Source organism: Pararge aegeria, chromosome 26, assembly GCF_905163445.1.
Source record: "Pararge aegeria chromosome 26, ilParAegt1.1, whole genome shotgun sequence".
Classification (NCBI taxonomy): Eukaryota; Metazoa; Arthropoda; class Insecta; order Lepidoptera; family Nymphalidae; genus Pararge; species Pararge aegeria.
In genome coordinates this window covers 6,172,537-6,194,608 of record NC_053205.1, presented here as the reverse complement: position 1 = coordinate 6,194,608, position 22,072 = coordinate 6,172,537, and the positions used below count along the sequence as shown (strand labels likewise).

The 22,072-nt window shown below is 40.1% G+C and overlaps 4 protein-coding genes across 4 annotated transcripts; 1 reads left to right on the top strand and 3 right to left on the bottom strand.

The window, feature by feature from the left end:
• Positions 1–2,403: 2,403 nt before the first annotated feature.
• LOC120635150 (histone-lysine N-methyltransferase SETMAR-like) lies at positions 2,404–2,967 on the bottom strand. The gene has a single exon (XM_039906083.1). The coding sequence runs from the start codon at positions 2,965–2,967 to the stop codon at positions 2,404–2,406; it is 564 nt and encodes a 187-aa protein (XP_039762017.1).
• Positions 2,968–12,872: 9,905 nt separating this feature from the next.
• Positions 12,873–16,094, bottom strand: LOC120635149. The gene is made up of 3 exons (XM_039906082.1): positions 15,325–16,094; positions 14,300–14,457; positions 12,873–13,015 (listed from the first exon to the last, which is right to left on the bottom strand). The coding sequence occupies exons 1-3, from the start codon at positions 16,092–16,094 to the stop codon at positions 12,873–12,875; spliced, it is 1,071 nt and encodes a 356-aa protein (XP_039762016.1).
• Positions 16,095–19,103: 3,009 nt separating this feature from the next.
• Positions 19,104–21,319, top strand: LOC120635084 (protein ALP1-like). Its single transcript, XM_039905997.1, has 2 exons — positions 19,104–19,493; positions 20,368–21,319. The coding sequence occupies exons 1-2, from the start codon at positions 19,210–19,212 to the stop codon at positions 21,272–21,274; spliced, it is 1,191 nt and encodes a 396-aa protein (XP_039761931.1). The 5' UTR covers positions 19,104–19,209; the 3' UTR covers positions 21,275–21,319.
• LOC120635085 lies at positions 19,551–21,780 on the bottom strand. Its single transcript, XM_039905998.1, has 2 exons — positions 21,321–21,780; positions 19,551–20,280 (listed from the first exon to the last, which is right to left on the bottom strand). The coding sequence occupies exons 1-2, from the start codon at positions 21,496–21,498 to the stop codon at positions 19,583–19,585; spliced, it is 876 nt and encodes a 291-aa protein (XP_039761932.1). The 5' UTR covers positions 21,499–21,780; the 3' UTR covers positions 19,551–19,582.
• Between the last annotated feature and the right edge of the window lie 292 nt (positions 21,781–22,072).

The following is a 22,072-nucleotide window of genomic DNA, read 5'->3' as shown; positions in this document are numbered from 1 at the left end:
AATACCTGTAATATAAAAGAAACCAGTCAAGTGCGAATCAAACTAACTACACTAACACTAAGGTTAAATCTAGTTTTTACATTAATTTAATATTAATATTTTAAATAAAAGTAACTCATTACAATAAAATATTTTTTAGTTCTTTTGAAATTTTTTTAAATCTATAAAATAATTTAAATAGAGTAAAATTTTCCGTAAAGTTAAACAATCATCATAATAAATCTTATTGCAAGAGGTGCGTTCGCCGCGATATTGTTGCTTGGTCATCACGGTATTGACCCGTCCATTAACCATCTTCTCATACAAAACATGGTCAAGGAAACTTACCTTGCACGCTTTTGCACGTTAGTAAGTAATTTTGACATTTTAAAAAGACACTTGCATTCTTTGCTTCATAATCCATAGTTGAGCACATATGGGCCAACCAGCTACAAAAATAACATGTGCCAATTATTTCAGGGGCCAAATGACATTCGGGTAATAAAAAGTAATAATTCTTGAAAAAATATTAATGTTTTAAAACAAATGGTACAAACAATTTCACGTGTAACGTGACGTGACGTTATTCACATTACAGCAAATGTTCGAATTGCTTGCCAGTAGCATTAATTCATGCACAACATCGCCTTAAAAATGATCGTTTTATTAGTCTTGCATATTGCCGGCCTGTCGTAGGTAATTGTCTGCCTGTCGTTGTAATAAAAGCCCCATAAAATATTATTTTATGGGGTCCTATCAGGGGAAAAATCCAGTCGAATGTGGGAACTGAGTCTTTACTAGGTCCCCGCCCGTCCTGTGGACTGGAGAGGCGTACTCTAGTACGCCTCTCCAGTCCACAGGGCGGGCTTGCCATGGGGCGATGTCCGTCTTCAGTCGAGCATACGAGCCGAGGTCAGAGTCCTCGCAGGAGGCACCCTCGGGTCGACGTCTCCCACCTTTCCCCCCGATGTCGTCGAGCCCTGGGGCGCTTTCAGAACAGTATTCACGTTGGGGGTATGTCTTTTATTAGTGTATATTTTAGTTCCGCACTGTTTTCTCACGCAATCAGTAATGCACGCTCATATTCGTACGCGCGCTCAAGTGCCCAGCTTTAACAGCATTAACTGGGTTTCGCATTGAGAACCCATTTGCTGGCACTTCTTCAATAGGAGTTCTTCCAGCCATAGTTAGACTGGCGTAGTAGAATTCTTGATCAGATAGTGTTGGTTCGGCTGTCCAGAACTCAGACGCATCTCCTTCAATTTATGGACGGGCGTGGGCTCCGTCTTCAATATGATCTGCGCACCTTATATTGCCTCGGCATGATACTAACATTGACTTATGGCCTTCTAATTCATAACTAACGGCCGACGAGATCCGTTTTGGGTACTTTCGGTTGATCGACTCGAAAGATTGTTGACAAACTTCTATGTCTAAAAGGAATTCGTTCATCGCATAGTTCGCTGGCATTATTTCTTCAGCATTTACTAGTGAAGGAACTCCTTCTGCATCAAACGCCCATAGGGCGAAGGGAAAAGGATTATGTTGATACATCTCGTTTCGTATTTCTGCAGGTCCATTAAAAGCGGTTTCTACTGCAGCTCTCAGCGTGCCAAGCGTGACAGTAAAAGGAGTTTGCACTTCAGGTACTCCAACATAGTGCAGTGTATCCCCTACTGTAATATTCCCAATCGAGTTTAGAAAATTCACAAACCCTAAGAAATGGGTTTTAACCCCCAGACACCGGTCTCTAAGATCGGCGGGCAGCATTATCTCTCCAAATCCATGTGAAGAGTAAGGCAGAGAGATGTTCGCATCTTGAATTGAGTGTAGAGTTTCGTCTCAAACATTGCAAGGGCAACCCGATAAAATGAGTGACGATTATATTGGGTTGTTCGGAAAGTCATTTCGTTTTTTTTGGGGAACATGAAAGACAGTTTTCGTATAATGAATAAATATTTTATTAAATTATATATTGGCCATTCTGGTCCAACACCTTTTGCCATCTTTCTGGCAGTAACATAATTCCCCTCTCATAAAAGTTTTTGTCCTTGCTGGCAAAAAACTCGTCCAGGTGGTTTTTGACATCTTCATTTGAGGTAAAGGTTTTGCCATCCAAAAAATTTTGCAGGGACCGGAACAAATAGTAGTCGGAAGGCGCCAGATCTGGAGAATATGGTGGATGTTGTAGTACGTCCCATTCAAGCTGTAAAAGTTTTTGGCGAGTGACCAAACTTGTGTGAGGTCTCGCATTATCCTGGTGGAACACTACACCCTTCCTGTTGATTAATTCGGGCCTCTTCTCTTTAAGTGAATCATTCAATTTGTCCAGCTGATGACAATAGACTTCTGAATTAATCGTTGTATTGTCCGGCAAAAGCTCCAAAAAAACGATTCCTTTGACATCCCACCAAACGGAGAGCATCACCTTTTTTGGTGAATGTTGGCTTTTGACACGCTTTGAGCCGGTTCATCTTTTCTGCTCCATGACCTCTTGCGTTTAACATTGTTGTATACAACCCATTTTTCGTCCCCAGTAATAATCCGCTTCAAAAATGGATCATTTTCTAGACGTTTGAGGAGCGAATCACACGCGTCAACACGACGACACAAATTTCGCTCGGTAAGGACATGGGGCACCCACACATCGAGCTTCGAGGTTAAGTCCATGCCTTTCAAATGGCCATAAACAGTTGAATTCGACAAATTTAACCTCTCACCGATCTCTCGTGTGGTGATTCGCCGATTTGCATCAACTAATGCCTTTATCGCATCTTTGTCAGCTTCGACCGGCCTTCCAGACCGTGGTGCATCTTCGACATCAAAATTGCCGGATCGAAATTTTGCAAACCAGTTCTGGCACTGGCGTACTGTTAACACGCCTTCTCCATACACATCCGTCAATTTTTTTCTCGCTTGGACAGCATTTTTACCTTTTCTGAAGTTAAAAAGTAAAATATGACGAAAATGCTGCTTATTGCTCTCCATATTTAAAAGGGCACCAACCAAAAACTACTGGGTAGAATTAATAGAACTTTTTCACACACAAGCCTTGCAATATCAGCTCTCAAGACATATAATGGTTATGGGGCTTAAGTGTGAAGTTAGTTTCGAAAAAACGTAATTAAGTCCTCTGGCGGGAAAAAACGAAATGACTTTCCGAACAACCTAATAATTCAAGGGTTGATTACCGCCTCGCATTTCACTCTCAGTTCTAAGAATATTTTCGCGAACTATAACGCCAATGGCGTGGGTGGACACAGGAACTTTCCTTGCGGTCTTCTGTGTTATGCTCAAATCTTTCACTGCATGGGCTAAGCTGGCAAAGCTTGGATGTAAAATCTTGTTACAAGTCTTCAGCAATAGCGTCCATGGTAGCAACTAGTGTTGCCCAAATGCAAGAACAAGACGAGACTTAGCCAGTCTTGGTCTTGGTCTTGCGCCAATACACCTGGTCTTGGTCTTGGTTTTGGTCTTGCGCTCCCAGTCTTGGTCTTGGTCTTGGTCTTGCAGCAAGAGTCTTGCAAGTCTTGCAATTACCTATTAGTCTATTACTATTTATTAAAGTTTACTTTAAATCTTAGAAAAACGTATTAGAATTGGAACATTGTGAGCTTGAATTAACATAGCCATAGTAAAGATCAAGCAGATTAATAAATAACTGAAGATTTGATAAGAAATTCGAAAAATCAACTGAGCTATATGTCGTTTTCCATGGAAGTAACTGTTTCTTAATAAACATTTATGATTTATAAGCTTACATTTGCTAAAACATGTAAAAAAACAAATTAATTACAATAACTGGACGTAGTTATACAAAAATGTTCCAATCCACAACTAGTTGAAACCAATATAAATACATTTTTGTGTTTTGACTCGGCATTTTTTTGTTTGAACTAGGATAATTCAATACTGTAGGTTTTATTTAAGTATTACAATAATATTGTTCTATCATAGTAGTATTATTTCAAAATTGCTGTTTGAAATATAGGTATTTTGGAAAAATCGTTTTGGAACGTTTTTGAAAAAATATTTTTTGTATGAAGTAGCACTCAGTATATTTTGTAAAAACGTTCCACATTTATTAATTTTAAATAAATACGACTTGTTACGAAATAAGAAGGATTTATTATGAAAAACTTAAGACTAACAAGAAATCGGTTAAAATAAAAAATCAAAATCATCAACTTTTGCAATGAACGAAGCTTTAGCAATTAAATGAAACAAAAATATATTAGAAAATAACTTGAGCACACAATAAGTTTTCAACAAATATAAAAAACTTAGTTAAAAAAAACTGATGATTTATTCATCAATTATCTCGAAGTCAGGCTCCCCGCCAAACCCATCAAAATCATCGATAAACTTATCCGAACTTTTTAAATTTTTATAAAACTGGACACAGTCCTCCGGTATAAACATGTACATTGATTCTAAATCGGCCAACTTAGCTGGTGCGATCGGTTTTCCGTTAGGCCACAAAAGAATTAAATCATCTTTCTTTATTTCTCTGTTCTTTTTGTCTATAAGCAACTCCTTAAACTCTTCCTCAAACGAAGTTCTCATAAATATTGAGTATAATTTATTTTTTTCTATTTTTATTTCTTTGGCATTTAGCCAGCTTACTTTACTTTTGTCACTAAATTTTTTTCTGTTCATTATATTTTTTTCAATCTTTTCAGTTCCATAAAAATCAGCTTTCTCCATTCTTTGTACTTGCAACGGTTTCTTTTTTTTAGCATTTTTAAAAATATCTATATACTCTTCGGCTGTATATATACGCTGGTGATGTTTTAAAGCAGTTTCAATTTTAGAGAAGTCCGTATCGTTAGGTAAAAAGGTATGCCCAGATTCAAGGAAGCGAAATGTAATGCTTTCTAATGTTGAGTGACAACAACTTAAGACAGTTTTTAGTAAGAGCACTATTTTAATGTTCCTGTTTTGCCCTCCGCAGCAATCGCTCCAGAGTATAAGATTCTTAACAGACGGCTGTAGTTTTGTTTTAATATATTTCACTAAACATGATCCTACCTCCTGCGCCCCTCTACCCGCTTCACCTTCGACCCAAACATAGCAGTGTCCTACGTCATCAGATGCAGAGTGGATACCACTATTGTAAAGCCACAGTTGCCTTTTATAAAAGGCAACATTTGTTGGTATCCGCGGTAGTGGCAATGTCTTTTCCAAGTCAAAGGTTAAACACTCAACATCCGGTATGTTTCTTGCGTCTATAAAATCCTGATTCATCTGATTTCTTAACATTTCTGCTCTTTCTAAATGTTTAAGCCTCTCAGTTTTAGCATCTTCTTGTTCCTGTTCAGTTTTGGCATTAGAGATTTGATTGAATAATTGGTCACACTTATTGCAAGTATCTTTTTTTAATTTTTTACATTTTAAATTAAAATCAGCATAGAAAATCTTTTTCAATGTCGCAAAGGAGGCGCATTTGCGATCGATACCATACATTTCTGCGTGTTCTTTTGTATATATATCATAAATTTTATTTATTGTCATACCGGGTCGTAAATATAAAGTGCCACTGTTATTATTTCTTCGATAATGTGACTCGTATTTCGGAAGATTGTTAATAATATCAACAATGAATTTATGATCCTCATCTGTCAACTTATTTATGTCACCTCTATGTATTCTCCTACCATCCACAATAGGTTCGCCACTTCTACGTTTTTTTAATGACACTGTGACTTTTTGAGTCGTTATTTGAAATGTTTTCAAAAACATATCGCGACATACCTGTACGTCTTTGATCTTATATACACGATAGAATTGTCTGGGCTTTTTTCTTGCACCGGGTACGTTACACATAGTGTAACTACGTTTTTTATTATATTCAGTGACACAAGATATTATGTAAAGCACCTGAGCGTTAAAGGAACCTAGTTTAACAAATTTTTCAAACTCTTGTTTTCTAACCTCTACTGGAATTAAGTCAGCACATTTTTTTAAACACTTGCACCGATAGTCTACAAAAACTTTAGGTTTAATTATTTCATTTTTAGTTGTTGTATATTCTATATTATTATATTTATTACGTTTTCTCTCATCACGACTCTGAGGATATTTACGTTTACGTCCTTTTTTTGGTCTACCAGTTTTTACAGTATCATCATCATTTATTACGGGTACTGGTTCTATTGGTATATCAGTAGTTGATTTAACTTCGATATCGTTATGCTGTTCTTCTAATAACATTAAATTATTAGCACATGCTTCATTATTATTCAAAGATGAACAAGAAGTAGTTGACTCGCTTATGTTAACACCTCGTTTATGACATATGTTAAAATTCGGATCCCTAACACTATCATCGCTATCGAAATCACATACGATATCCTCATGATGTGAAATATCCCTATTGTCTAATAATATGTTCTGATGTTCACTTAGTGTGTTAAACAGTTCTTGGGTTTCTGGGGACATCGGTCGAAGTGGTGATGAAGATGGCGTTTCGGTTGAACATGGTGGAACAGACACAATATTCTCTATATCTGACTGTAAAACACCTGAATTAGATGGACCTGAAACAACACCTTGCCTGTAATTAATCGTCATCTCACTTTTCCTGGATCAAATTAGTTAAACTCGAATCAGTAAAGACACGTATGTACACAAATATATATCTTATAGCTACTTGTAATCATATAATATTATAATGTAGATTTGAATCAAAACTGCGATACACCTACCTTCTGATAAACTGATGTTCTTGTTAGTTGTTTTCATAGCAATAAGTGGAGTAAGGGGTGAAAATGGCAGTGGAGAAATGGATCGTTGCTCATTTGAGTATGGAGTAACGGGATTACCTACAAACATTAAAAAAAAAACAATTATTATCAGAATCTGTTTAGCTGTTTCTTTGTTATTGAACAACAACCATCTAAACATTTACATTATTTTTCGTAGATTTAGCTGTATTAAAGTATTTTTAATAATTTTGAAACAGTGGATTAGCGCTTTCAACCAAACAACATAAACAAATTCTCAGCTTTATACTGTTAGTTAAATATATAAATACTTACTGTGATGATTTGCCACAAGATCTACGGTATTCAATTCTGTTCTGCATGTGTCTATAGATATTATGGTGTTTCGGAGATCCATCAATTTTTTCCGTTTAGTTAATAGCTGTGCTAAGGACTGAACCTATATAACAAGAAATAAAATAAATAAATATTGGACGCATTTCACATTCACGGTCGGTTAGCTCCAAACTACACATATCTACATATTAAATAAATACAAAATATATCATTTCGATACATATTGTACAACCAGCTAACAATGCGCTCATCAGACAAGTGTTGACCGTGCCAGGAATCGAACACGGTATACGCCGAGCGGCGTCCGGCATGACGACCCAGTAACAATAATAATTAATTAGGTACCATAGTTAAAATAGGTATAAAACCTATTTTAACCAAAAAATGTTGATTTATCACGGCATGCCTTATACGCATTTTTTATATGGAACTGTGCATCTACCATAAATATTTGATCGAAGGTGTAAACAGTCAATAAATACTTGGGTATTATTATGTATCAAGCCTATTATAATACACGCATAACGGTCAAAATGAATACCTAATTACCTAGTCTAAAGTCTTACCTATTCTATTTAGTAATTGTATTGCAATAAAACTTACCCCGCTTCCGTTTTCTTCCATTTTTATTACGATGATAAATCACCAAAACAGTAACTCAAAGTAATTGCAAAGTAATTAATAATAATAAAACACGAACGACGTTTATGACACTTGTTACAAAACTGATTCACTCGGTCAAGGTTAATCGACTTAGCGGAAATAGTTAAATGCACTTTGATTATTATTAGACAAATTGAGTGCTCAAATGCATCCTCATAATTTATTTGTTTGAATCATTTAGAATAATTTTAGACTATTTTATTTTTATAAAATAATACTAAGTATTAGTAATACACATACACACATTACACATTCACGCGAATCATATTTTGTTCAATGTAAAGCTTGACAATGGCCGGCAAATTGTAAAAAACGTACGAAAATTTGAATTTCGCGGGCTACCGTGGAACATCCAATGAAACATTATTTAATTTTAACGAAACAATGTTTTTTTTTCGTATTTTTAAAACGATACTATAACATTGGAACATTAATTTTGCAATTATTTTTCATTCTTAAAAAACATTCAAAAGCATAGAAACATTATTTTTTAAGAAAAATAAATATTTTATATTTTTTTATAATGTTCCTAAAGTATTGGAACAGTGTTTTCAAGAAAAAGCATTATTTCACAATATTGTGTAAACGTCTCAAAAGAATTGGAACATTATTTTCAAGAAAAATGAAAATTTTGTAATTTTGATAAAATGTTCCAAACATATTGAAACATTATTTCTAAGAAAAGAGACCATTTAATAATTTTGTCAAAACATTCCAAAAGTATTGAAACATTGTTTTCCCGGTGAAATAAAATAATATTGTTTATTAAAATGTTTCTTGCGGATTAATACATTTTTTATGACTTGCATATTGCATTAATCTGACAAAATGTGGGTTGGAACGTAATGTCAAAATGAAATACCGAAAACTGTCACTTGAGGACTGAAACAGATTAATGAAACAAGTAGTAGATGTAAAAATACGCAGATCTGTATATTTAACTCATTTTAGCATGACATGTGGATTGGAACATTTTTGTATAACTACGTCCAACTTGACTGTATTTTAAAGAACAATACTTATCTGTCTAGAAAGAGATTGAACCCTCAACTTATAAGAAATTTAATAAAAGAGTTTTACGATTTATCATTTATTTGAATAAAAAATAAAATACAACACAAATCAACAGCTTTATCATTAGGTTATGATACTTTATATCAATTCTTTTGACCAAGAATTAATACAAAGTAACCATCTGGCTGACTCATCACTTAACCTATTTCTATGTTTTCTAATTACTAATGATGCTTTAGAAAATAACCTCTCAGCAGGTACTGAAGTTGCAGGTATTGAGAGAAAATCACGGGCCATTTTCGATAAAATCGGATACTCTATCTCATGCGTCCTCCACCAATCTAAAATGTCTTCCGAGCTGGCAGTTCTTGGTTTTCTCAGGTACTCCTCCAACTCGTCTATCACTAAGCCTTGAAGACAAGATCCAGATGACGTCGAGGGACATTCATAGAGTTTATCAAAGTCTATTACGTCTTCATCTTCATCACATACTTTATTGTCTTTTTCTGGTAATTCCAGAGATTTGTTCAGTGAGTGTAGACTTTTATATTCTTCATAAAGTTCATTGAACTTGCGCAGACTTTCTGTTTTAAGTTGCTTCCCCCACATTGTCAGGTCAAAAGTCTGAGCCTTATGCCTTGGGTCTAAAATTAAAGAAGTACAATAAATCCAGTTGCTCTTCTTGTAATGTTTAAGCATTTTGTCTCGAGCTGCTTGGAAAGCTAGAATGAGCCTTTCATCCACTTCAGATCGATTAGGTTTCTCATCTAACTGTTTTACCATGGATTCAATTTTATCTAGCAAGAGATTAAATGATACAATGACTAGCGGTAACGTAACATATTTGTCTCCACCAAGTTTTGTACTTAAAAGTTTAAAGTTTATTAGAAATTTATGTAATTTTTCGAGTACCTGCCATTCATTAGCTGTGATTTGAAAATCATTCAATTCGGTGACAGAACTGCACAATATGTCAATGCCCGCTCTCACTTTTAAACCAAATCCAATCATATCATGTGTGGAATTCCATCTCGTTGGACAGTCAAGAATGGCATTTAGATTTGATGGCACGCCAGCTGCTTCACAAGCAGACTGAAACTTCTTCTTCACTATCTCACTTCTTTTTATTTTACTGGAAATACTGCGTAACTTTGTTACAGATGTACGCGAGTCAGCAATATTTGGTGCAGATTCTTCATCTTCCTCATCCTCAGTTTCGTCTGCATAGTCTTCGTACTGCTGATCTTGCGCGTTAGTGTCAGACTCACAGTGTAATGCTAAGGTCTTTAATAAATCTTGTACACCAAGGTTTAAAATGTGAGCAAAGCACCGGAAATGTTGATTGTCTGAATCAAAGTGTGGCGGCAGCTGTTTGCCCAGTTCATACATAAATTTGGTATTTGCAGTTGCGTTGTCGACCGTGATACCTTGTATTTTATCAATTATGCCATATTCCAATAAACATTCATGGAAAATCGTTGCAATATCTTCCCCAGTATGTCGACCGCGTGATGGTATAAAATCAAGAACTACAGATCGATACTTCCATTCGTTGTCTATATAATGAATAGTAACCCCGTAGTAACTCCTACCAGCAATTGACGTCCACCCATCAATGGTAAACGACATTTTAGATGATAATGGTTGAAGTCGTTCCTTGAGATTCAATTGGAGCTCTTCAAATCGCTCTTTGACTTTCCTTCTAAGTGTAGACCTTTTAGGAAACACCATATTAGGGCAAATACGTCGAAAATATACTTGTGTAGCTTCGTCATCGAAAAATGAGAAGAGAAGATATTTTTTCACCACCCAATCAACTGTAGCTGTCGTGATGTTGTCACTGCTGTTTTCCGACTGAAACAAAACAATAAATCTTGTGTTATTATTTAAAACATACTAGGTTTGAGCGTATAAGAGGAGGAGGTTTGTTGTTGTTAAATCGAGAAAATCGTTAAATTGATATTTGTTATATTAAGGTTGCACTGTACTGTAATTTACCAAAATAAAGTACTTAGTTGTTACTGGCCGATTAAATGAAAATATGGGTGTTTATAAAAAATATTTAAGACGATAATTACATACTTAATATGTCGCACCCCTAGATGAAAACACCACTAACTCAAAAATACTTACGTAAGTTAATGGCGTTTTTGAAAGTATCGCATGAATAGCTACGCGGAGTTAAAATTCTTTTAACTGTTAAAAAAATATTCTTACCTGTCCACTTCTTCCAGCGGTTACTAAAAAGCTTGTGATATCTCCACTTAATTTTGGTTTAACAGGAAGAAATATTTCTGATTCCTTTTTGTGGAAAGACATTAGATGTTTCCTTAAGCCTGAAGTGTTTCTGTTTTTCATTTTTATTTCAATCTTTTTATGTTGGCACAATTTACACAAGGCAGTTTGGGATGCATGAATTATTTCGAAAAACTCCTCAAATTTGCTTTTGGGTCTTTTAGATCTGTGACTCAAACTCTCGTTACTCGGACTAGAATAATTTGAATCTTCGTCACTCATATTAAATTGTACACGTGATACGTTTTTAGAAAACAACGAGAATTAGTAAAAACAATTATTAAGTTAGAATCGAAGCACAGCTCAATTGGAAATGACTGGAATTAAAATAATTCCTTCATTTATAGTACGTTTCCTTGCTTTTTACCGCGCCGCCTCGCCACGTGCCGGCTCTATGAAAAGGATGCCGCCGCAAATCGAACGATGCCGCGTGCGGCGTACAAACACACACTAAATATTACCTACTTGTACAGACGCGACCCGTGAATAAAATATATGTAAAGAATTAGTGCCAATCACTATTCTTTACATATAAGTGAATGTTTTGGCGTGCATCTATACTAATATTATAAAGCTGAAGAGTTCGTTTGTATGTTTGATGACAGAAGTTTTAAAATAAATAAATAAATCCTGAACGTCACTATACCTCCAAAGTTACTATTCCTCGTGGACGAAGTCGCGGGCACAGCTAGTAAATACTTACTCTCATCATCTCTCTCAGAGATATTCGAACACTTTTTTGCTATTTTTTCTTGTAAAAACTTAAGAAATATAATGACTAAATGTACAATAATAGTACCTAAGTAATTAGTTTAAAACCATATAAGTAATTAATATTATAATTACTTACTAGAATGAATTATTATGACATCTACTACCTATCCTCACCATTTTATCCTAATCATAATACTACTTGCGTGATCAGTATAATGTATTCATTTTCATTCTAAGCACTCTGAAACTTATTTATTCTTTGGAACACCTGTAGGTACTCTTAAAATTCGAAATTATTTTGCATGAATAGTGTCAAATGTTATGATTTCGGCGCGGCGGCAACGATTGTTTTAGATTTCAAAAGAAGCCGCCGGCGCGTGTATCATAACCATGTACTTCCGAAAAGCGGCAAATTTCTTTGAGAAGTAAGTACAAAACCTTTGATGCCGCATTATCAAAGTGCCGATGGTTAAAACATAACTATGCATGCACTCAGTTTGATTTTAATAGATATTTTTTTATTCGCTATGTTTATGGTATTAGTCGTAATGCGCATAGGTCCAGTTTTTCATATTCTTTGATATAGTTTTTTGCGTCTCATAGAATTCCTAAGCGTACCTACCTACCTATACACCGAACTGTTACACCTAACTACTCCGTGAAATAGCGCTAAGTCCTAGCTGCAAGACGCAAGAGTCTTGCAGGCTATGTCTTGTTCTTGCTCAAGTCTTGCACGGTCAGTCTTGGTCTTGGTCTTGCTAAAAATACGCGGTCTTGTTCTTGGTCTTGGTCTTGCAAAAACGCAAGAACAAAACCAAGACTGCAAGACCAAGACTGAATTTGGGCAACACTAGTAGCAACGTTCTTCTTTTCGCGGTAAGCCTCAGCTCTCTGCTTGTCGCGGTTGCTCATTTTTCCACCTCTATTATTCTGCGGCTGCTGTCTTCTAACCTCGACGGGTGGGTCTTCATCCCGGTATTGGTCACTTTTATCGCGGAAGTTGCGGTTGAAACCGCCAGGACCACGTTGGTTTATTCTTCCTCTATAACTCATATTACTCCAAGGAGAAGAAGTACAACTATATACAAAAATGTGCAGACTATTCGCCGCCACGCCATCTGTAAATGGTTCTACAGAGTAGTCTTCTCACGCGTCCGCATATGTTTTGTACATCCCAAGCTTCGTGCGCAGCGGCAAGCGAGACCTGAGGACGGGGGCCAGCTCGTGAGTGGCAGCCCTCGCCCTGGCGGAGATGTTCTTAATATGGGTCTTCATGGTGAGACCCCGGTCTATTGAATTAATGGTTCCACAACGACAACAATGTTAAATACGCGGGAGCACTTCACTTCAGGTTCATTGAAAATAAAAAAAGTTATTTGAAAAACAAATACTATTAGTGTTCTAGGGTTAAGAATATGAGTAGTGTTTTCAACTTTATGAGTCATGCATCCATCTAACCAGCTGAAGGATATTCTGTCCTTTAATTTTCTAGTTAATATTTTTTTTAACTTTCCCGTATGTGAATTCATATTCAAAAATTAATTAATGTAAGTTGCACATAACTCAATGCATTGTATGAATTCAGCAGTAACATTATTCAAGCTAGACTTTCTTTACATGTATTGTTTTTAAGTTTTTTAAATACAAATCCACATAGGTAGGCACATGCCCGGTTCTCCGCATTATCCTGTGTCGACATTAATGTCAGTAACATCAATATCGTACAACTGATTAGGTTATGACACTGGTACATGCGTTGTAGTTTTCAAACATGTGTTCATATTAATATGTGTTCGTAAATAGTGTGTTAGCATAATCTTCACAATTTTTACTATTACATTTACACTTAAATTATTTACAATGCTGGTTTATAAACCAGCAATAAATTGTTGCACATTTGGGTGAGGATTGGAACCTCAGCGGCCCCGTATACAACCAGAGGTTTTCTAAAGGGTCTTGGTTTAGTCTTCGGGTAGAAATTGCCTCTATTTTTAATTTTTGCAAATTATGCCAAAGCCTTTCTACAGCCCCAATTGTTCGTATACACCCATTGGCCGAAGGAGGGGTACAACGAGCCCCAATAAATTTAACATTCTTAAAAAATGATTTTAATTCTGAGAATAGCTCCAAATGTCCACTTGATTTACTGAGATTTGATGAAAATTTCTTCCCTCTTTTTAAATCTGGACTTCCTGCATTTAATGCATCAAAAATAGAATCTATTTTGCTGATGAGTGTTGCTGTAACTACAGCATCAGGGGAAATCTGATCTGATAGATATAAAATGAAATAAAATATTAAACTAACCATAATAAGCATAAATTGATCTGAATAAAGGAAAAGTAAATTTCTATGCCTGCTTATTTCCTTTACTAAGGTGTCAAACAATTTTCGGTTGTTATAAATATCTGATAAACTAAAGTAACTACTGAATATATAAGTTCAAAATCTATAATAATATTACCATGTTAAAGGGTGTGCATTTATGGGTGTTTTTAATTCGATGATATGATCTTTTGGGCATGTCCTATTTGTAGCAACTCAAGATACACATTAAAATATAAGCAACTTACTTGAAGAAACTTTAGCAAATAATCCTGCAGCAACCGAATGACGTAAAACTTTTGCTGCTAACTTCACTTTCATTTTTTGTTTCCCATTTGGATTAATATGTTGTTCTGTGTGTGCAGGTGCAAACACATGTCTTGGATATGCTTCCATTTTGCCAGTCCTGAAATCGTAAATTGTAGTATCAATTTACTTAATTTTCTTATTTACTTTTGCAGAATACAATTTAATCATAATACATAAATTTAGATAGCACCTGTTGTTCCATGTATTGAAAAAATTTCTGGACATTCAATATTGTGTTTTAAAAAGATGTTCCTAAAACACTTGAGGAGATGTGGGGGATCCATAATAGTCACAATTTCATTTCCTTGAAGTTTAAAATAAGGTGTCTTTAGTGTGGGCCCCAGGGAATTTATGGCACTTACATTTACTCCATCCATGTCACACACTGTTGCTACTACTTTTAAATGGTTTATAGAGCAAGAGCCCGCGAACCCCAGACCTTCGTTATTTTATAAAAGCTGAAAGTTTGTCAGCGCATGCTCCCAACACATGTAAGAACGATGGACTATTATGAAGTTTGGGTTACCGTGGCTTTGGCAGGTAAACGGTAGACGGACGGTTTCTCTGTTAAGTACCATTAAGTAACATTCTGTCAATACCTAAAATAAAAAAAAAAATTGTTTAAATAAACTTTCCACCATCCGTTCCTCTGCTTATATCTTTAAAACTACTGGTTTCATCATTAGATCGAGTGATTCAAGAGGTAGGGTTATTATTTACCCATAGGTTTAATGTTGTTTAAAGTTAACCCTCCGAGACTGGAAGTCGTACCATTGAAGCAGTGTTGATTGCTGTAGTATGCCTCTGTCACCAATCGTGTGCGTACGTTGCGTGCGTCGAGAGCGTTGAGAGCGTTGCGTGCGTAGAGACCGTTGCGTGCGTTGAGAGCGTTTCGTGCGTTTTGTGCGTTGAGACCGTTGCGTGCGTTACGTGCGTTGAGACCGTTGTGTGCGTTGAGCGTTACGTGCGTTGAGCGTTGCGTGCGTTAAGACCGTTGCGTGCGTTGAGACCGTTGAGCGTTACGTGCGTTGAGCGTTGCGTGCGTTGAGACCGTTGCGTTGTCGTTTGCAAATCTTCGAGCACACGTGCTAAGAAGATTGCAGGTGCAGGCAACATCTCATAATTAGCATGCGTTGCAGCTGTGGCCTGGCCAAAATGCCCTTGGGCGTTGGGTTCAGGTGAGCTGAGCACATGTCTAATGCCTGTGGCGTCAGTGAAGTCGCCTAAGCCTTCGAGGTATTCTGCTGCTCCTGCGGCAATTTTTAAACCTCCGTAGCCTCTAACAAAGTGCACCAGGCGCTCTTGGTCCTGGGAAGCGGTCCCGTGGCGCTGGGCGAGTAGAGCCATCTTGTACCAATACAAAATGCAATGATAGTACGAGTGGAGGGATGGTGATATAACCTTAGCATATGGTTTATCGACATCAGCAATTGCCTTATACTCTAAGTCAACTAAATGAACATATCCTGCGGCGTCCGGTTCGAAGTCTTCTACTGCCTCTTCATTCATAACACCTGTCTCACCATCCAGAATGAAAGAGTCCTTCCATAGCGGGTCATTAGTCAAAGCGGTTTCTGATTTCGTTAAGTGGAGTGGATTAGGAAGCTTAGACTTATCGACCTTATTATTAGGCCTCGGAAAGGGTTTCTTCCCTTTATTCTGTTGCTGTTGTGGTTTGATCGGTGGATTCGTCGCGGGTGCGGGAGTGCCATCGTCGTCTTTTGAGTTCGCCATTACGGCTAGACCCTGTATTACCAATGATAAAAAGGGACGCACACCCGACGTGATGACGCAAACCCGACGTAATCATCGCATCACCGCCATTCAAGCCTGACGCACACCAGACGTGATCATCGCAGCAGCATCACCGCCATTCAAGCCCGACGCACACCCGACGTGATCATCGCAGCACCACAAAGCACGCCTCACGCACGCAATCACGTCGGGGTCACCACTGTACGGGAGCTTTGGTGATATGCTCGACCGTAACAATAGGAAGATCTTCCTCCGAGCGGGTGATCGTGCTCGGAGACCGAGGTCCGAACATTACACTCTAATCTTCCTCGGAGTCCCAGGTTTGGGGCTCGGGGGTAACCGTTCAGGGCGATGGCCCTTTTCGGTGGAAGTCAACGCCGTCTGCGACTACAGACGGGTCGCTTGGTGGGACCGTTGGGTCCGTGGAGTCATGTCCGTGGGTGAAGTCGCGGCAGCGCGATCAAGCCTGCGTTGTGACGCGGCGATCAGCGGTGTTGCGGCGACTTAGCGTGTCCGTGGGGGAGCTTGCGCCCGCCGCTCAGCGAGGTCGAGCTTGCCAATGTGAGTTGGCAAGCGCCCGTCAGCCAGCGGCGAGGAGCGTTAGGTGTCCAGGAGGTCACGTGGCAGGCCTCTGGCGTCCGGCGGGCGCCGATGGTATGGCGCGATGCCCCGCAGGTGTTGGGCTCGCGCTCCATCGGCGCGTGCGAACATCGAGGCACTCAGGCGGTGGATGAACTCATCCAGGCTCTCCATGCACAGGTCCCTGGCGATGACCTGGTTCCGTACGAAGCGTGGTGCTCGGGAAATGGTGCGGAGCGCTAAAGCTTGCTGCGCTCGCAGCGACTTGCGGCCCGTCTCGCTGACCAGCGCGTACCACGCTGGGGCCGCATACGTGAGTCGCGTGCGAACGTACATCTTATAGATGGACAGCTTCGCACGGAGAGGCAGGTGGGATGCCAACATGGGACGGAGGAGGTAGCGTGCGGTGCGCGATTGCGCGACCACGTTCCTCACATGGTTTCGCATCGAGAGACCCCTGTCGATCGTGACCCCCAGGTATTTGGCCGTGGGGGACCAATCGACGGTTTCTCCCAGAAGCGAGACCGGAGGGGGTGCATGGGTTTTTGCTGACCGTCCGATGGAGATCGCCTGAGTTTTGGCCACGTTGACTTTAAGTCGCCAGTCCTTCAGCCAAGTGGGAAGTGCGTCCAGTGCTCGCTGCATCTTTATTGCAGCGTGTGGGCCCGTGAGCGACGTCGTGACGAAGGCTGCATCGTCTGCATACAGCGCAAGCATAGCGCCGTCTGCGACTGGAATGTCGTCCGTGTATCTGCCATAGCAGACGGGCGACAGGCAACTTCCCTGGGGCACACCGGCTCTGATGGGGCGCTCCGTGGACAGCGCGTCTTCAACCGCCACTTGAAAACGTCTGTCTTGCAAGAAGGTGCCCACAGTCTTGACTATTCTACGGGGAATAGTCGACGTGGACAGCTTATAGATGAGGCCGGCATGCCAGACGCGATCGAACGCCTTCTCCATGTCCAGGAAGACTGCAATAGCGTGCTCTCGCTTGTTTCTGGCGGAAGCGAGGTGGTGCAGTACCCTGGTGACTTGGAGCGTGGTTGAGTGTTCGGCACGGAAACCGAACTGTTCGTCGCGTGGCTGAAGGTGGGGCGTGATGTACAGCAGAAGCAACTTCTCGAAGACCTTTGAAGTCGTCGACAGCAGCGTGATGGGACGATAGCTCCCAGGCTGCATCGTATTCTTCCCCGCTTTGGGGATCAGGATGATCCGGCCGAGCTTCCACGCTGATGGGAAGTGCCTGGTACGGAGGATGCCGTTGAAGAGTCGCGCCAGCGTCGTGATTGCTCGCGGGGGTAGGTGGCGCAGGGCTTCGTTGGTGACTCGGTCGGAGCCGGGGGCTTTTGCGCAGTTTAGTTCGGCGAATCATCCTGTGGACTTGTCCTGGGGAGAACACGATGGGGTCTTCTGCGGGGGCTATCGGCGACTCGAAGTAGGCCTTCAAGTGCTGCTCGATGGTTGCTTCGTGCTGTACATCAGCGGTCGGATTCGGTGTGAACTGCGTCTCCAGGAAGTCAGCAAAGATCTCCGCTCGGTCCTCGGCTCGGTAACGGGGGGTACCGTCACTAGCCATGAGGGGCCTAATCGGAGTAGGCTTCCCGGAGAGACGGCGGCAGAGGCGGTGGATGCCAGGACAGTCGTCGCCGGCTCGCTCGATGACGGTATGCCACGACTCGGATGCAACTGTTTCCAATGCATCCGAGATCTTGGCCGCCAGAGCGTTGAGCCGCGACCTCATGTTCGGGCACCGCTGGGATTGCCATTGTCTGCACAGCTTCCTCTTCTCCTCAATCATCGCTCGGATGTAGGCCGGGAGCGCGGGTGGTCTGCGAGCGGTTGCCGAGTGGCGACTGGACTCTCGAAGCGCGGCGGACATTGTCGCGCTGAGATCTGTGGCGAGACGTTCAACATCGGCAGGGCTCTCCACTCGGAAGGACGGCGAGTTCTCTGCCATGTATGTGGCGAAAACCCGCCAGTCCTGGCGATGCTTCGGAGAAGGCAGGTGGGTCATCGGTGCGTTTCTCAGCGTCAAGAGGACTGCTTGGTGGTCGGAAATGAGGTGATCATCCAGGACGTCAATCGATGGCGCTGCGGCGAGGCCGCGCGTTACTGCAATATCGATGACGTCCGGCATGTGTGCTGCACAGTACGGGTAGTGCGTCGGGACCTCTGGTCCGAGCACTTCGTAGCCGTGGCGGTCTGCATCGTCGAGGAGGCGTCTGCCATCCGGACTCACGGAGACGGAGTTCCATGCCGTGTGCTTCGCGTTGAAGTCGCCGGCGATAATCGTGGGCAGTTGCGAGTCCAGCAAGGTGCGGACATCAGCGACTGCAAGTCGATTGGTCGGCGGCTTGTAGAACGCGAACACACGGGTTGGTTGGCGGTCGATGCAGATCTCCACGCCTAAGGCCGGGTTCCCACTATGCCGGACCGGCAGATCTGCCGGAAACCGGACACCGGACAGAGTGTTCACATTTAAAGCACCTCAGTTGAATTTGGACCTGTGCCCACAATGGACGACGAAATTGTTGTGTTGTGGTGGTGGTGGTACAGAAGGCAAAATAAAAGAAGAAAGTATTGGGTACATCCTATTTTACGGGAAAGATTTACACTAGGGACATTTGAAACATTGATGGGTGAACTTAGAAGTGACGGATCAAAGTTCTTCAATTATTTTCGAATGACAACAACCACTTTTGACGATTTACTGGGACGACTTTCACCAGGCATAAGAGTACGAAATACAAGTTTTAGAGAATGTATTTGCCCAGAACAAAGATTGGCCATTTGTTTAAGGTAAAGTGTGTGTGTGTGTTCTTTTGACAATAAATAATTATTAATTAAAAATGCAAATTAGTCACTTAAGTATTTATTTGTACTCAAATTTAAAACCCTTCAAAATCTAAATATTCTGACTCTTGGGAGTATATGGAATGAGTAGATGCTGTTGGCGAAACTGGATTCACTGGAATTTGGGAAGAAGTTGATGGTATAGGTGTTGTAGAGTATCCAGAGTGTTGATCTTGCGTAGGTGTCGCCTGTTGATTAGGATGTGTGTAGTATCCAGAGCGAGTATACTGATCTGGTCCGGTCATCTGATTATAATGACGCCAATGTCCGTAATTCTCTCTCTCATAATTCCTACTTTTAATTTTTTGCAACATTGTCAGGACGCTGGCTTGAAATTCTAAAGTCTCTTCGATAGTTAAAGTGTTCAAGACTGGTATAATGCCTTTGAAAAAAGAAAGATGATGGTTTTCTTTTTCTGGGTTCATTCTGGAATCCAAAAACTTTGACATCTTCTCATTTACTTCTTTATTATCAATTGTTCTTTTATCTTTAATTAAAGATGAACGAAAATCTGATTCCATGCCTACTTCAGTCTCGGTTCTTGCTTTTTTTGAACCCGACTCATGAGGCGGTCGAGGTTCGGAGACCTTTTTCAAAAACATTAATTGCTCGTGATATAAATAATTTCGTGTCTTTTTGGCCGAAGATCCAGATTTAGACTCATCTTTTTGTTTTTTCACCGTCTTAAGCCATGAATCTCGTATATTATTCCATTTAGTTGAAACCAGTTTTCCTGAAATAAATAAAAAAATATCAGAATTGAATTTATTTATTGGTGACATATAATGTAATATGTAGTAACAAAATATACTTTTTTCAGATATTTAGCTTCAGGATGTTCATTCAAAGAAATACATTACTCATACAGAGTAGGCGTTTCGACAATAAGTAAAATAATAAAAGAAATGAGCAACGTCATTTGGGAAAGCCTACAGACAGATTTTCTTAAGCTGCCTGATACTGAGAGAGAATGGGAGGACATCGCTTTAAGATTCGAAAGAAAAGCCAACTTTCCTCACTGTATTGGAGCAGTAGATGGCAAACATATTAGAATTTTGAAGCCAGCCAAGAGTGGTTCTATGTTCTTTAATTACAAGGAATATTATTCTTTTGTATTAATGGCAATTGTCGATTCAGAGTACCGATTTATTTTTATCAGTGTGGGCTCGTATGGCAAGGAATGCGATTCCACTATATTAAAGGATAGTATATTTTGGAAAAAAATCAATGATGGTACTTTAAATGTACCAAAGCCTCGACCACTTCATACAAACATGCACGAGGAATTACCGTTTATACTAGTTGGCGATGAAGGCTTTGCTTTAACACCTAATCTCCTACGTCCATATGGAGGTACACATTTGAATAATGATAAAAAGATTTTTAACTATAGATTAAGTCGAGCACGAAGGTACGTTGAGTGCGCTTTTGGTATTCTAGCAAATAAGTGGCGAATACTCCATCGGCCTATAGATCTGAACGTAGACACAGCAATTAAAGTAATTAAAGCTTGTACAGTCTTACATAATTTTGTTAGAGAAAAAGACGGTATAAATTTTGAAAGTTACCAAAATATAGAAAATGGACAAGAACAAGAAACGAGACCCGTGGATCGAAATGGGTCGACTCGAGGTGGCCCTAATGCCAATGCTATACGAACAGCATTTACTAATTATTTTGTTTCGGATATTGGTTCCGTTCCGTGGCAGGCAGCAGCTATAAATTAAAATTTGTGAATGCATTTTTATCAATAAAAATATTTAAAAAACTCACCGTACTGTTTTCTTTCTTTTTCTTCCAGTTCATCGAAGTTTGGTTTCAGTATTAAACATACTTCACGCCATGCTGCTAACTTTAAGTTTTTGTCTTTATAGACATCTTCGGTCTTGTCCCACAGAACAGGTCTCTCTTGGACAAGCGTAATTAAAGTTTCTATTTGTATGTCGCTCATGCTACACGTCTACTTTACTCAGAAAATGCGAGCCGAATGAAGTGCGGGGAGAACGGGCGGGGCGGGGCGGGGAACGCGGGTCGAACTGGTTCACATTATTCCGGTCCGGTGATTTTGCCGGCATTTTGTAGTGACAAAACGCTCGGTAAAAATGCCGGGCTCGGCGAAAAAGCCAGACTCGGGATCATGTGAATAGCTTCATACAATTTGTACCGCCACTAGGCCTTCCGGCAATTTTACCGGACCGGGAGATCTGCCGGTCCGGCATAGTGGGAACCCGGCCTAAGGCGTACGACGTCTGCAGTTGAGGTACTGGCAGCAGCTGGTGGATGATGTTCCGACGTACCAAGACTGCTAATCCCCGATAAGCAGTCCCGATCGGCGAGGTGTGGTCCTCCTGGTAGACAAAGTATCCGGGAATCTTCAACTTGTCTACTGGTCTGAGGTGAGTCTCGTTGATCAAGCCGATGTCCACTCGACGCTGAGAAAGCAGGTCCTTGAGAAGATGGGCTTTGTGCTTCGAAAGCCCATTGGCGTTCCAAAAGGTGATATGGAGCTCAACCAGTGCAGAGCT

Excerpts from the sequence above, each read along its gene's own strand:
- LOC120635085 (XM_039905998.1), bottom strand. The coding sequence starts at position 21,498 with ATGAGCGACATACAAATAGAAACTTTAATTACGCTTGTCCAAGAGAGA. Across the intron at positions 20,281-21,320 it reads AAAAGAAAGAAAACAGTACG|GAAAACTGGTTTCAACTAAA; the intron begins GTGAGTTTTTTA and ends TATTTATTTCAG.
- LOC120635150 (XM_039906083.1), bottom strand. The coding sequence starts at position 2,967 with ATGGAGAGCAATAAGCAGCATTTTCGTCATATTTTACTTTTTAACTTC.
- LOC120635084 (XM_039905997.1), top strand. The coding sequence starts at position 19,210 with ATGGACGACGAAATTGTTGTGTTGTGGTGGTGGTGGTACAGAAGGCAA. Across the intron at positions 19,494-20,367 it reads AGATTGGCCATTTGTTTAAG|ATATTTAGCTTCAGGATGTT; the intron begins GTAAAGTGTGTG and ends TACTTTTTTCAG.
- LOC120635149 (XM_039906082.1), bottom strand. The coding sequence starts at position 16,094 with ATGGCGAACTCAAAAGACGACGATGGCACTCCCGCACCCGCGACGAAT. Across the intron at positions 14,458-15,324 it reads GCACGCAACGCTCAACGCAC|GACTGGCAAAATGGAAGCAT; the intron begins GTAACGCTCAAC and ends TTACGATTTCAG. Across the intron at positions 13,016-14,299 it reads ATTTGCTAAAGTTTCTTCAA|ACCGGGGTCTCACCATGAAG; the intron begins GTAAGTTGCTTA and ends TTAATTCAATAG.